The 16224-nt window shown below is 38.8% G+C and overlaps 1 protein-coding gene across 1 annotated transcript in view; it reads left to right on the plus strand.

The window, feature by feature from the left end:
- The window catches only part of LANCL3 (LanC like 3), a 95730-nt gene extending 81626 nt beyond the window's left edge, over nt 1–14104 (plus strand). Inside the window, exons 4-5 of the mRNA XM_019823420.3 lie at nt 5903–6110; nt 12967–14104. Of these exons, the coding sequence (XP_019678979.2) occupies nt 5903–6110; nt 12967–13126 (368 nt within the window). The 3' untranslated portion in view covers nt 13127–14104. The remainder of the gene's footprint in view (nt 1–5902; nt 6111–12966) is intronic.
- Nucleotides 14105–16224: the final 2120 nt, after the last annotated feature.

Below are 16224 nucleotides of genomic sequence, written 5' to 3' on the forward strand. Positions count from 1 at the left end.
AGACTCCATCTTTTCTTTCTCTTTTTTTAAAAAAATCCCATTACACTGTTAGGCCTTCTGAGAAGGGGCAGTTTGAAATAAGTTAAATTCAAATAAATCAATTAATTTCAGTAGAGTGGCCAGGGGAGAGATTTAAAATAGCAAAATAACACAAAAAGTTTGGATTAGGAACAGATTTAATTTTCAAGGCTATGCTTCAATGCTGTGAGCACAACTGTAGAATATATTAGATTTCTCTGTAGTTTGTTACCTGATTTTTATTACTTCCTTTCCCCTCCTTCTCTAATTAATGTTCTTTAATCCCACTGTAATTCGGTTTTTTTCTTTGGTCCTGTCTCAGTTCAATAATAACGTAAGTTTTGGCTCATTGGCCAGATTTTCTCTGCCGGCCGCATTTACCTAAGGAAGGGACTTCAAAGGCTCCTGTGTGTGCTTGTACCAGCGCCAGGCATTGTGCATTATGTCCAAGCTAATTCCCGCTGGTGGTAATTTGAGTCCATTTCTTCTTGCTTTGAACTTTTTGGAGAAAAACATGGTTGTTGACCATTCTGGAAATGCTCTCTCTTCATGTTACGCTCAGCACTCCACTTCCCATTTCCCGTGAATCATTTTGAGTGATGGTTTCTGGGTATCCGCCAAGCACCCCCAGAATCCTTGAATTTCGGAGGTGTCCCATGTTAAATATAGAATATTTGAAAGGGACTCAATGTGCTGGTAAGAGCCCTATGAAGCATGGGAAGATAATCCATTAAAACAAGTGACTGGGTCAGTTCATTGATGTGGGTGTCTTACAGGGCACTTATTTCGTCCTCTTTATATGCCACATGCCTTCTGTCTTTGTAAATCCTGTGCTGTAACAGTATAGCGTAGGATTCATCACCTTGGGGACTTTATTTGTCCTCATATATCATTCACGTTCAGTGTCTTGGTAAGATTAAATATAGGCTGCAGAGCAAAATCATTTAACCCACGTTTTCACTGGACTGCCCCAAATAAACCAAGTCACAAATGAATAAAGAACCAATTGGGGCTCGTTATTTATGCCAACCTGCACTCCCAATCAAGGGTATTAGTCTTCCTTTTATGAAATGTGCCCAAAACAGCATAAGAATGATTATAAGTCTGATAAGTACAGGTTAAAAACCATCAAGATTTTTCTGAATTCAGCAACAGTAAGCTCTCCCCAAAATTCTAAAACAGATGACTTAGAAAAATAATTTTCACTTGTTAGAGGAAAATATTTTTGAGGCTAGATTTATGAACAGCACAGATGGTTTGGGGCAGCAGACTGATTCTGTGATTAAAAACCTGCCAGAGATAATCCAAATGTGGAATTTCATCAGTGATACCTTATCTCCCCCTATAATTGTTTCCTATTGACTGTCCTTCACCCCACCTCTACAGGTGACAGACAGCCTTAGTTACCATGTATGCGGTGTGGAAGTAGTTCTTGACTCGAAGTGAATAACCTTGGGTTCTAATTGTAGCTCCAACACTAACCACTAAATGACCTTGAGAAAACACTTTGTGCCTTTTGTGCCTCTGTTTCTTCATCTGTGAAATGAGTGTGTTGAGATTCCTATGACCTCTTCATAGCCTTAATGATTCTGAAATGCAGGATGAGAGTCATTTACAAAATCATTAAAATAAATGCTGTGGCTAAAATAAACTCTGGATTGCATTATGTTATGTCACTACTGTGGTGACACTGACAGTGCATTTCCTTTACTCTGTGTGAAACACAGGTGTGGCTCTTTTTTAACATCATTTCACAAGGGCTCCTGAGTATGTGATCTTGAATGGAGAACAAGGGCTTGTGCAGTGCAAGCGTCTTTGGTCACTAAACCTTGTCATGCACTGTATAATGCACACCTCTGTGCAATTACGGACTGCACAGCGGACTTGGGTGGTGATTCTCCAATGTGTTGAAACTATGCATGCCAAGTCGAGCTGTCACAGGGCTCTGCTAGATTGCACGCTTGCACAGGTTTGGCTTCTCAAGCCATATTTCTTAAGTAATGATTTCTTCCCCCCCCCCCCACCTTGTGCTTGGTAAACACATAATCGTCGCTGACTTAGGTTTCTTATCAGTGCTCTGGCGACAAAATGACACGGTTCCTATCAAAAGCAAAGAAACCCAACATCCTTCCTTTTAGATTAAGCAGCCTTATTTTGGATTTCAATGGGGTCAGGTTAGAATATGTTTAGAAGTCTTCTAAGGTCCCTTCCATGTACCATTCTGTGATCCAGGCTGCAGGAAGAGGCCCTTTGTCTCTTGCCAGAACCATAGAATCAATGGCTATTAAGCTGCCTTGGGCTAATACATCCGTTGGACCGTATCAGCCCTTCTTGTTTCCACACCTCATTTCCGCTTCAGGGTTGGCCTGTACCGGGGTGGGAAATGAGACGTTCTAAGGTCAGCAGACATTTGTGGAGCCCCTGCCATGTCAAATGCCATGCCACAGACTAAGGGAGCAAAAACGGATGGGATGGAGTTCCCACCCTTGGGTGGTTTGCACTATCCTAGGGGAGCCAGGCATATAAACAGGTATTTTTAATATGATATAGTGTAAGTGCTAAGATTTGTATAGGGAATTATGGGAACTCAGGAGAGGGATTCCTGGTGCCCCTCCAGGTTTAGGGAAGGCTTCCAGGAAGCAGTGATGCCTGAGGTAAGTTGGCCAAGCCAGGAAAGTTGGGAAGTGTGTTCCAAGAAGAGTCATTCAGAGGTTTGGAACCACATAGTGAAGGAAGGGGAACTGTGGGTGGTTTGGTTTTACTGAAGTGAAGAGCTTCAAGTAGGTAATGGAGGAGAAGAGGAAGAACAGAGTCACAAAGCTCAGTCACAAAGGGCTTTCTGTGTCTCACCTGGATACCAGCTTCACCTGGTCCTGAGGGGAAGCTGAGAAGCACAGATTACACCACAGAGTTGGTCCATCTTGAGGCAGGAGAGCTGACCTTTGGTATCGCTGGGTCAGCCAGTCATTGGCTGAAATCTGCGGGGCTGGTGGGCATATAGCATAGCCTCCCATTTGACTGAGGGCAAATCTCCCAGGAAGAGGGCAGCTGTGAGCTTTATTAGTGGCCAACTCCTAGCAACTGGGAGATGGGGCGCATGCCAGTAAGGTCAAGGGGATCCAGCAGAACACCCAGGGCTTTCAGTTCACCTGGCTAATACCTCCTCATCTTTGGTAGTCAGGCTACATTGTGTCCCTCCCCCTAGTGGGCCTTTCCTGCCTCTAGGTGTGGGTTAGGAACCTCCCTGTGTGCTTCCCCTCACATAACCTAATGGATGCCTCCAGTTAGGTTATAAACACTATGAAGGCAGGGGCTATTTAAAACCTGGGACACCTACTACTGTACCTGGCATATGGTAGCTACTCAGTATCTTAACAGCCACCAAGTCCTGTGAGCCTTTCATTATTTAGCCTCTTTGCCATCTTTCTGCCAACATGATGAGCTCATAGCTACCCCATTGTACTTCTGGAGGTCTCTCGACACCACTGTGGGACATTTTGTCTGTAATGCTAATCCTGTCATTAAAAACAAAAACTGGGGCGCCTGGGTGGCGCAGTCGGTTAAGCGTCCGACTTCAGCCAGGTCACGATATCGCGGTCCGTGAGTTCGAGCCCCCCGTCAGGCTCTGGGCTGATGGCTCAGAGCCTGGAGCCTGTTTCCGATTCTGTGTCTCCCTCTCTCTCTGCCCCTCCCCCGTTCATGCTCTGTCTCTCTCTGTCCCAAAAATAAATAAACGTTGAAAAAAAAAAATAAAAACCAACCAATCCCCAACAAAACACTGCACCGCTGGTCTTCATGTGGGTTTTTTGTCCTGGCTCCAAACCTTTGCCTTGTTGATCTCGATGCCTAGAATGCTCTAACTCATGTTGGGCCTGGAGTTGCCTATGCATCCTACAAAGTCCTGAAGAAAACCCTACTTCTTCTTTTTTTTTTTTTTTTTTTTAGTTTTATTATTTAGAGAGAGAGAGAGAGAGAGAGAGAGAGCACAAGCAGGGTAGGGGCAGAGAGAAAGGAGAGAGAGAATCCCAAGCAGGCTCCGTGCTGTCAGCGTGGAGCCAGACTCAGGACTTGAAGTCACGAACCATGAGATCATGACCTGAGCTGAAATCAAGAGTCAGATGCTTAACTGACTGAGCCACCCAGGTGCCCTGAAAACCCGACTTTTATCCTAGGCCTCACCCAACTGTCTCCCTCAGGGAACTTCTACTTTTCTGATCCCAGTAGTGTTATTAACAGCATCATTCATTTTATGCTCCAACAGCATCATGAACTACATGTCCTATTATGTGTCAGTCACATGTACAAATTTTTCTCTCCCTTTCTAGACAGTGCCTTCCTGAAGGTCAGGAATCTTGTTTACCATTTATTTTATATTACCCGGGGCCAGGACTGGCTACATAATTTGGAGGGCCCAGTACAAAGTGAAAATGCAGCCAACTTTTAAAAAATGATTATTCATTTCAAGGTGGTAACACGCCCATGAAGCAAGCCCTGCCTGGGGCTATATATACAGTAATCAATGAGCACTTACAAATGAATGGATACAAAAAATGAATAAATGTATAAATAAGTTCAGTTCTTTCAAAATCATCTTTCAGCTGGTGGGAGACACTTTGTTCCTAGAACCGAAGAAGGACAATGCTATAGGTGACCATTGTCAGTGATTGACTCGAAAGCCTTGGCTGAGGAGAGCCTGTTGTTATATGCTAAACATAGGAAGTGTTGAAGGATAATTTCTAAAAAGAGATTGAAATCATGACTCATACAAATATAAAATAAACATATATCAATGATTTTATTTAGCTCATTAATTAATGAGGGAACCAGAAAGGTGTTACAGTTGGTTTCAAAGGAAAATCCAAGGAGCAGACGTACTTCTGCCTATTAGGAATGCTGACATGAATTTGCTTATTAGATGCAAAGCTGGCTGCTTCTGAGGGAAGTCAATCCAACCTCTACCAGACAGAATGTGTTTTCTAGGAATAGGAATTATTTACATTGCTATTAGTTTCCTACAAGGTAATTTCTAACTCCACAGAGTTGTAAAATAGCCTAGTCAAAATGCAATGAAAAGCAGAGATAACCCTAGTTGAGATAGCTGCGAAATTCTAGTCTTTCTCACTTTATGTAGGAGAAAGGTAGAGGCCATTCAGGAGAGAGAGTGATCTTGCGTTACTAATCTCCTCTCTGAATATGAGCACCTGGAACTTGGGGGAAATCGTTTCTATTAATAGCTGTCTCTTCTCTTGTTTCTGTTCCTGCCGGTGTAATTGAGATTGCCTTTGTTGAGGAGTTTTGAAGGCAAGTGTCTTCCTTTGGAACAATTGAGTAGGGAAGGACTGGCTTCACAGCTGGAGTAGAAGTCTTAGCCAAGTGGTTTGGAATCATCATTGTTTCTGGAAGGACTCCCAGTTTTGTCTTAAGAAAAGGTGTATAGTTATAAGTACTTTAACATTACAAATTCTGAACCCCTGTGGGGGAACAGCAGACTGTATAAACACTTAGCCATTTCAAATAGCCAGCTTTACATAATGCTCACCCGAGTATGCATCATTAAATATTAATCCATTTGTAAATTACGGATTTTATCACTCTGTGTACTTGTTGCTCTTTCTCCAGGGGCCAATACCACAATACCATTCAAACAACTTAAACTAAATCTTACAGGTAAAATTCTAGAAGGTTCTATAGCATTGCTACTCAAAATGTGGTTCCTGGAAGGGCATTGGTTAGAAATGTGATATCTCAGGCCCCTCACCTCAGACCTACCAGATTAGGATGGGTATTATGCACTGGTGATTTGTAAGCCTTTTATAGTTTGAGAAGTTCTGCTCAATAGCATCAAGCCCAAAAGTCACCTCTGATGTCTTTGATGTTTTCACAGGAATTGCCTACCTGTTTGCCAAAGCTTATCTCGTTTCCAAAAAACCACAGTACCTGGACACATGTATCCGGTGTGGGGAACTTACATGGCAGAAGGGCCTGCTAAAGAAGGGGCCTGGCATTTGCCACGGTGTGGCTGGCAGTGCCTATGTCTTCTTGCTGCTATACCGGCTCACGGGAAACTCTAAATACATCTACCGAGCCCAAAGGTCAGCTTCTCTGCACATGTATTTTTTTTTTTCTAAATGACATGTATTTTTTTTCTAAATGTTAATCTAATTCATGTTCTGAATAGGTAATAGGGTCACATAGTTTGAGAAGCGAAAAAAGAAATACATCAACTGTGCACTCCAGCAACTCGGTTCACTTCCCAGGTGACCATCAGTGTTACCAGTTTCTTAATGATCTTCTCAGAGATATTCTGTGTATATATATAAGTGAATAGGTGTACTATATATAGAGTTTTGTCTTTTTTTTATACCAGTGGTAGCACCTTGCTATCTTAGCGATTACCCTAAGTACATAAACGACTCTTCATTTTTATTGTTGCATAATATTACATCATATGATGAACCAGAATTTAGTCACTGGGTCCCATGGAGAGGGATATGTGGATTATTTCCAATCTTTTGCATTACAAATAATGCTATCATGAGTAACCTTGTGTTTATATCATTTTGCATGTGTATGGGTATATCTGAAAGATAAAGCCCTAGAAGTGGAATCACTGGGCCAAAGGGTGTGTATATTTGTGATTGCTTTTTTATTGCGGTAAGAACATTTCACATGACATCTATCCTCTTAGCATATTTTTAAGTATATGATACCATATTGTTAGCTGTTGGCACAGCATTGCAGAACAGATCTCTAGAACTCATTCACCTTGCATAGCTGAAACATTATGCCCATTGAACAATAATTTTCCACTTTCCCTCTGCCCCCAGCTCCTGGCAACCACCATTCTATGCTTCTATGAGTTTGGCTATTTTAGATACCTCATATAAGTGTCATCATGCAGTATTTGTTTTTTGTTTTTTGTTTTTGTAACTGGCTTATTTCACTTAGCCTAATGTCCTCATTTATCATTTAGAACGGTGTCTGACACATAACTGCAATGTAAGTGTTTGCTGTTATTATTACTAAGAATTAGAGTTCTATCATTCCAGATATTTCTCTATGCACAAATGCATGTTTGTATACCTGTGGATATCTACCTATCTATATATGTATATATTAATAAGATCCTACTATTACGTATGTATAATAATACTATACATACTGTTCATAGATTATAATTTTAAATGAACAATTTTTAAGGGATATCCTTTGTTTTGGTTTGTATAGATCTATATCTATCTCATTGTTTAAATGACTATATAGTTATTCATTAAAGATGTACCATGATTAATTTAACCAGTCTTTAAGTAATGGACACTTGGTACCTGTGCAATCTTTACTAATAGCAGACAAAATTGTCCCACGTATCTAGTGCATACATAGCTATGCACTTGTGCAAGCATTTCTTGTCAGAAAAATTTAAAAATTGAAGTCATTAGACTCATAGGTCTCTCTAGCCTGTTTTTTTTTTATCTTTTGCCCATTTTTTTCTATTGTGATGCTTATATTGAGAATTCTAACTCTGTTACAATATATGCTGTAAATATTTTCCTACTTTGCCATTTGTCTTTCTACTTAGCTCATCATCTTTGGCAGACCAAAATTTTAAATACTTTTCTTGTCAAACTTTCAAGATTTCTGGATTTTGTGTTAAAAAGACCTTTGCCACTCCAAGATTACAAAAATATTAATTTACATTGACTTTTAGTACCTTTGTGATTTTAACTTTTAAAAAATAAATGTATACCTCCTTCACCCATTTCTCCGACCCATTTAAAAGTTATCTTAACTTTCAAATCTTTGATTAATCTAGAACTTACTTTTTTTTAATGGTGTTATCTGGGTATCTACCTTTGTGTTTTTTAATGAAAAAACAAAACTTTTCGTTAATATCTGTTGACCAATTACCTGAATGATTTGAAATGCCAATTTTATCGTAAACAAATTTATATAAACAAAAATTTATATAAATGTTTGTTTCTGGACTTGCCATATTTTATTATTCATTTGTTTCTAGTTTTTCTTAGCTATTTTCTCTCATTTTCTCTTCCAATTGTATTTTAGAATGAATTTTCAAATTTCAAAAACTCCTGTGTCAATTTGACGGGAATTTCAATAAATTTATAGTTTATTTGGTGAGAATTAACATCTTTAGAATGTTGTTTTTCTATCCAGGAATATGGTATGTTTTTCCTTTATTTAAGTTTTCAGAAATATCATTTGGTAAAGCTTTGATCTTATGAAGAAGGTCTTGCATGTTTCTTGTTAATTTTTATTCCTAGATATTTTCTGTTTCCAGGTTTGTGAGTAAAATCTTTTCCTGCATTATATTTTCAGGTCATTTATTACTGCTATTTATGAAAGCTTTTTAAAATATGCATATTATTGCAGTTTAGCAATCTAAGATAGACTTCTTGCCTATAAATCTACATGTATCTTATAAACATCTTGGTTTTGATAGATATAATGATATATCTGGCCACCTTTCTGAACTCCATTACTATTTCTATGAGATTTTCATTAGAGTCCATTGGGTTTTCTAAACAGACACACATATTTGCAAGTAATTATAATTTTGTTACTTCCTTCCTCATTTGTATACTCCCCCTCTCACCTTTTTCTATTGCCTGGGTCAGAATCTCTATAACAGTGTTCATTAATAAGAGTGATAGTAATGCTGATTTTATTAGGAATGCTTCTGTGTTTCACCCTGACGTTCGAAATTTATCCTTAGGATGTTCATGTCAGATCATGACACTCCTCTGTTCAGGATAATCCAGTGGCTTCTCATATGCCTTAGAGTAAAAGCCAAAGTGTGTCCTCTGAACGAACGGCATTATAGGATCTCGCCTCCCATTACCTCTGTGACATTATCCTCTACTCTTTTCTTTCTGGTTCTTTCCACGGTGGCTTCCTTGTGATTCTTTTAAGATACCAGGTGCAACCTACCTTGTGGTCTTCGAAGTGTCAGTTCCCTCCACCTGTAATGCTCACTTTCTACATTTATCTCCCATCCCCCTCACTTCATTCAAACCTTCACTCTAAAGTCGTTTTCTCAGAAAGGCCTTCCCAAGCCAACTTACTTAATATTCAGTGTTAAAAAACATGATATATTGGGGCGCCTGGGTGGCTCAGTTGGTTAAGCGTCCAGCTCTTGATCTCGGCTCAGGTCATGTTCTCATGGTTCATGAGTTCAAGCCCCACATTGGGCTCTGCGCTGACAGTGCAGAGCCTGTTTGGAATTCCGTCTCTCCCTCTCTCTGCCCCTTCCCTACTTGCTCTCTATCTCTCTCTCAAAATAAATAAATAAACTGTTAAAAAAAAAAACCATAAAATATCCTCTATGATATTTGCCTGTATGCACTGAGGGAAAAATACTAACGTATGTCAGTCCTCCATTTGAAGCTTCATTGTTCAGGAATTCTGTTAACATATTTTGATTCATGGCTGCCTAATCTGTTTGGTTGCAGCCTGACCCTTTATTTCCTAAATGTAGAAAAAGAAAGTGATTTGGGACTCTGTCTAGACTAATGCAATATCACCTTTGGGATAGATTTCATCAGAGATTGTCATGCCCTAGAAAGCCTATTAAAAAGGGCCAGAATGGGGCATCAGGGTGGCTAAGTTGGTTAAGCATCCAACTCTTGATTTCGGCTCAGGTCATGATCTCAGGGTTGTGGGATCAAGGCCTGTGTCATGCTCCACGCTGAGTGTGGAGCCTGCTTAAGATTCTCTTTCTCCTCCTGCCTCTCTCCCCTGCTTGTGTTCTCTATCCCTCCCTGAAATAATAATAAATAATAATACTAATAATAATAAGGGCCAGAAGAACTGCTCTATTTTTCTGGTAGAACAGTCCCAGCTTACAGAGTCTTAGTTACAAGGTTCTGGGGTCCAGGGCCCTTCAGACAGCTTCCATTTCTCACTTATAGGTAGAGCCTGAAAATGTGCAGGTAATATCTGAATATTTGGGGGTCACTGCATTTAATGCTTTAGTGTACTGAAATTTCCACGTCATTATAATTCAAAGTTAAATATGTCATGGCCCAAATTGGGGAAACTTGCCTAATTTTGGCAGTTCCTAAAACAGTAATGTCAAACAATATGTACCTTTCTTTAATAAACATTACTTGGTCATCAGTTGAAATTTATAGTTGCAAAAAAATAGATGATAATGATTTCAGATTTTTCTATCATTATTTAATTATTCAGGTTTTCTACCTCTTCTTGAATTAATTTTGGTAGTGAAGATATCTCTGTGAAAATACTTAGCTCATATGGATTTTCAAATGTTTTATGTAAAGCTTTAACAGTAGAGTTCCATGGTATTTTAAATTTCCCATATCTGTGATTATATGCCCTTTTGCATTCCTAATGCCTTTCCTTTCTCGTCAGACACCAGCGTTTTGTCTATGTTGTTCATCCTTTCAAGGAACTGAGTTTTGGTTTTGTTTATTGATTCTTTTTGTTTTTCTTTCACTGCTTATTTCATTACTTTCTGCTTTTATTTTGATTTTTCTAGTGTTCTTTTCCTTTATTTTCTACAGTCAAAAAGGTTAATTAGAATACCTTACACCTTTCTAATAATAGCAATAATAACAATAATAAAATCCTCAAGTGAATGAATTTTCCCAAGTTCAATTTTTGTCATAATCAATAGGTTTTTATATGTAATGTTCTCAGTGCCTATACTTCTTTTTAGTTCTATAATTACCATTATGACTTATATTTTCACAGAATTTTTTAGAAAAATGAATTTGTTATTTTGAATTTTGCATCAGTGTGTAGATTTTGAAACAGTCATTATCATTTTAATATGATAACGCACGATACCGTTCAGAACACACTGAAACTGCTACTCTCATACATTTCTGGTACTCTTATAAATTGCTATAAGGCATTTAGGAATTATTTTGAAAAGCACAAAAATGTTTATCATATTATTTTTAAGTAAAAAAAATGTAGGAGACTAAACATTGTACCGACAATAATTTCACTAATAAATAAATCAAAGCTGAGGGGAAAAAAGGTCAGAAGGAGAAAGAGAAAAATTAAAGTATGGTGGAATGATAGTCTCTGTTTTATAAATATTCTGCTATGTTTATGTGAAGAACGATATATCGAATGCTTGTCATATGCTCGGAGCCTAATATATGGTATCTTTAATCTTGGCCAAGAATCTTTTTTTTAATTTTTTTTATTTATTTTTTTTAATATATGAAATTTATTGTCAAATTGGTTTCCATACAACACCCAGTTCTTGGCCAAGAATCTTACAGAATTCTGCAACTTCACCATTTTAAAGTCAGATTAAGAAATTTGCCAAAGGCCGTATAACGTGAAATTATCAGGGTTGAGTATCTCAACCCCAAATGCTTCCTCTTTCTTAGTCTAGGGTTTGTGAATTTACTTGAGAAAGTATTATGTGTCGAACTGAAATGTCGCATTGTCTTCAACTCTGAATGTGTGTAGTAAGCCACAGGAGAATTAGCAGTGGCTGTGACTCTCACCAGTAGAATTCATAGATATTCTCACATCATATGACTCTTGTTGCAGATATTATGAAATATATTTGACTCTCATTGCTACTTGGAAATGTCAGCAGCTATTAGACCTGCTACTAGATCTTGTTATTTAATGTGTTAATAAAGAACACATATATTATTATTCCACAAATTTGCTTTAAAAACTTCTGCTAACTGTGCCTTAATATAATGAATTTCCTTGGGGATCCTATGCATTTTATTTTCTGAATTTGAAGACTTTCTTCTGGAAGGAGTCCAGACTGCAAAATGATCCGTGGCACTGTAAAGGTTATGATTCCTTGAAGCTATACTTTGAAGTTTCATTGCATAATTACAAATTTTGAATTAACTCTTAAGAGGTGTCATTATTCTACTGTTTAAAATCTTGAACCCCATTTAAAAAGTACATACTCAGGAAAACAGTTGGTAGAAAAATTGTACCAAACAGAATTGCAATGTGTTTCTTGCTGATTTATTTTAAGCTGCTCTTGATAATTCCAAGAGCCCTAAAAAAGATCAAATAAGTAATTATGCTTTGCAGGGCCCCCCTTACATAGTAGCAATAATCTAAATTTATGGCAGTTTCAGCTCTCAGGCCTTACCAACCCATGAGTTCCAGCCTCTGAATCGGTGATTGTTTGTGTTGTTGACAGAAACCAATAGAGCAGGTCCCTAAAGAGATGACACAGGTCACAGCATTTTCAAAGCTGTAAACTACTAAAAATGTTACTCATTATAAATAATTTGGATAGGATTTGTGGCAAATACAGGTAGAAGAAAAAGGATCTTTCATGGAGAATCTAGAGGCCAGTGATTTAGTTTTAAGGCAGATGTCCTAAAAATAATCTATCTTGTAGCTGAGTTTGCTATTTGATGTCATGATTATAAAATGTTGCTTGCCTTTTCCCATTTATCTTACTCCTTTGTTTGCCCAAAGCACAGATTGTATAAAACCTTGCCCATTTATTTTCACAGCCTCTGCTCTCTGTCACATATAAATGAAACCCAGCTCAGAAATGATATGCCTGCAGAAGCACAGCGTATTTACTCTTTTAAAGGAACAGTCATATATCAGCTTGCTTCTATTCAAGATAAATAAAAAATATGGCTATTTATCTGTCTCTTTTACTTTTCACTATTGGATGACAGAAGGAATGAAGTCCTCAGAAAATACCAAACTGCTCTGCTTTGCAAACTCTGACAATAGTTGAATTTGCTTGTCAAGATAATTTATTGTGAAACATACACAGTGATATAATGGATCCTCTTTAAAAAAACAAAAAACAAAAAACAAAAAAAAAGCTTTCTTGAAATATTATACAGTTCCAGAAAGAAAATGGTGCTAAAACCTTAACTTATCAGAGAGGAGGAAGAAGCAATCCAAAACTAATATGTTAAAAGTGTTCATATTTTCTTCTTCTCTTAGGTTTGCTGAGTTTTTATTTACCGAGGAATTCAAGGCTGGTTCTCGGGTCCTTGAAAGTATATACAGCTTGTATGAAGGCTTCTCCGGGACGGTGTGCTTTCTGATCGATCTGCTGCAACCCAATCAGGCGGAGTTCCCTCTCTTCAGCGTCTTTGTCTAGAAGGCTCCATCTCCCACTGTGGCCCTGCAGAAGGTCCCTGAGATTTCCCAAGCCTACCCGAGGCAGTTTCCACATAAGCCACATTCAATGGTATCACAACCATGAGCCTTAACATTGCCGCCCGGAAGGAAGGGAGGGAGAGAGGGAGAAGGCAGGTGAAGGCATGATGCTAGACTTAAGGGAGAACGGTTTGAGAACCTGCAAAATAAAGACACCACAAGTCCTTTAAAAACTGTAGAGATTTAACATTTCAGGGAGTAGATGTGAAACCTGAGATCAGAGGAAAAAGGGAAAGAGAAATCATGGTTTTCAGTTATGGCATAGAAAACAAAACTGAAATGTGGACTAGGGTAATAAAATGGCAATACCTTTGCAATTGGAAAGAGAATTTGACCATTTATGGGTGCCTTCCACCCCTAAATTCAGAAATAAACACAACCGAAAGCTAAAATAATTGCCCAGCTGAAAATTGCTAGCTAGGAGGGATGAAATGTCAGGTTGCTGAAGGACAAAAAAGGAAACTCCTGGTTGTTCAATCCCTTTACTTGTTGAAATTCATGATTTTTACTGAATGGAGAAGTTTGCATATGAATCTCTATTTTTAATCACTACCCTGATCACTTTAAGGGAAACATATCATAACTTTTTTTAAGATTTTATTTTTAAATAATATCTACACCCAACACGGGGCTCAAACTCACAACCCCAAGATCAAGAGTCGCACACTCTTCCGATTGAGCCAGCCGGCCACCCTGAAATATATCATCACTTAGTTTAATCTTGAAATACGAAGTTTCTTTAGGCCTTGCATCTCTTTTCCTGGTTCCTTTTTCTTTCCTAAAGCTCAATTAGAATAGTAAAACTCATAGGCTAGCAAATACTGTGACAAGTGTTGCTGTCAAGTGTTTTTCTCAATTTGAAGCGTGGGCTGTGTATTGTCTATTGTTAATCAATATTAAAATGCTTATGTAATCCCTATGAAGCTATCAGCTGAATTGTAAAATACCCTCGTGGTAAAAATCACTCACTCGTCTCAAAGATCAGGGTAGCCACTACAAAGGTATGTCGTTTCTGCCTTTGAAGGAATACTGTGTCCCCTGGGACAGGCAGACCCTGGCTGAAGAAGGGACCTGGTGATGGTGAAAAGAACATTGCTAAAGTTTCTGCTATTAGATTAACACATGAGTAAACTCCCTGGCTAACCACCTTACTTTCCAAGACACAGGCTCCACTAGAAACTGTCTACAGTACCCACTGAGCCAAGTTGCCATATTAAATCCAACCCTCCTGTAAACACACAGAAGTTGTAAAACTACTTCAGGTAAATAGGGGTTTGCAGAACACTGTAGAAGCATTTGTCAGATGAGAACACACACTGACCCTTTCCTAATATTTGGCCACTGGCAATTTCATATATCAGAGGAGGGAATTGTGTACTGTATAAGATTTAAGAATTATTGAAATAGTCATTAAATATTTGCATATGTGATAGATGTAAAAATATATATATATATATATACATATTCTACATCTATCTCCATGTAAACCTAAACACTAAGTTCAGTTGTTCCTAACTTCTTGATTTATAAACTGAGAGGAGTTGGGGATATTCTGTTGCCTAAGAATATGTGTGTGTGTGTGTGTGTGTGTGTGTGTGTGAGAGAGAGAGCACGCGCTGGCGTGTGTGTGTGTGTGTGTATGTGTGCTGTGCGTGTGTGCACACTCATTTTTCTGGGAAGAGGTTCTCTAGCATTCATAACATTCTCAAAGAATCTGTGGCTGAAGAAAGGTAGGAGGTACCTTTGTATATTTTAAGACTGAATGTTTACACTCAATCAGAACAAGGTTGGACAAAATGGTTCGAAAAGCATGCACCTTTTTTGTTTATTGTTTCCTTTTCATATCCTCAGATATAAATATATAAAATTGGCCTCAGTTGTTCATTTTTGAAGATACTCAGGTTGGAGCAGCACCACATAAATAACAGCTTTCAGATGACTCCCAAAGTTGGGTTCTAGAGGTTCTTTCCTGAATAGTCAAGGCCTCTCAGAAAGCCTTACGTCAAAATGCCTTGTATGGAGTAGTCTCCTTTTGAAAGGATGGTGGTATTTGCTTTTCAGCATCTGTTTTTTTTTTTTTCAACGTTTATTTATTTTTGGGACAGAGAGAGACAGAGCATGAACGGGGGAAGGGCAGACAGAGAGGGAGACACAGAATCGGAAACAGGCTCCAGGCTCTGAGCCATCAGCCCAGAGCCCGACGCGGGGCTCGAACTCACGGACCGCGAGATCGTGACCTGGCTGAAGTCGGACGCTTAACCGACTGCGCCACCCAGGCGCCCCTGTTTTTTTTTTAATGTTTATTTATTTTTGAGAGAGAGAGAGAGACAGAGTGCAAGCAGGGGAGGGGCAGAGAGAGAGGGAGACACAGAATCTGAAGCAGGCTCCAGGCTCCGAGATGTCAGCACACAGCCTGACACGGGGCTCAAACTCACGAGCGGTGAGATCATGACTTGAGCCAAAGTCGGATGCCCAACCGACTGAGCCACCCAGGCGCCCCTCAGCATCTGGTTTTAAATTCATTTCCTTTGGCTGGAAGTAATAAGCATCCTATATACAGGGCTTAATGGAAAACATGCTTTTTTCATCATCCAATAACACCTTGAGGTGATTGAGGCCATTGATCCAAAATCTCACAGCCAGGAAGGGGCAGAATGAGGATTCACATCCAGGGTTTCACTTCACAAGTGTATTTATTCAGTATCCTAGTCTAGAATCTGGGGATATAGCAATGAACAAAAGTACCCCTGGAAGGTACCTTCTGTTTCTGTTTGCTGACCCTTCTACTATTCATCCGTGAGACCTTAAACCTAAAGCACTCAGAAGTGATCATCTAGTTCAACATATCAGTTTCATTGCTAGTAACTTCAGAACAATTGGACCCATTCCTGCCCACCCACCCTTTTAAGGTCTAGCAGGGTAGCTATGACATTGTGCAGACCCTTATGAAATGACAACACTTTCAGGTGTCGAATCCAAGCAAAGGCCATGTTCCAGTGTGTCTTTATGAATTGACACCTTGGTAATTTAGAAACAAGG

Source organism: Felis catus, chromosome X (genome assembly GCF_018350175.1).
Source record: "Felis catus isolate Fca126 chromosome X, F.catus_Fca126_mat1.0, whole genome shotgun sequence".
NCBI lineage: Eukaryota > Metazoa > Chordata > Mammalia > Carnivora > Felidae > Felis > Felis catus.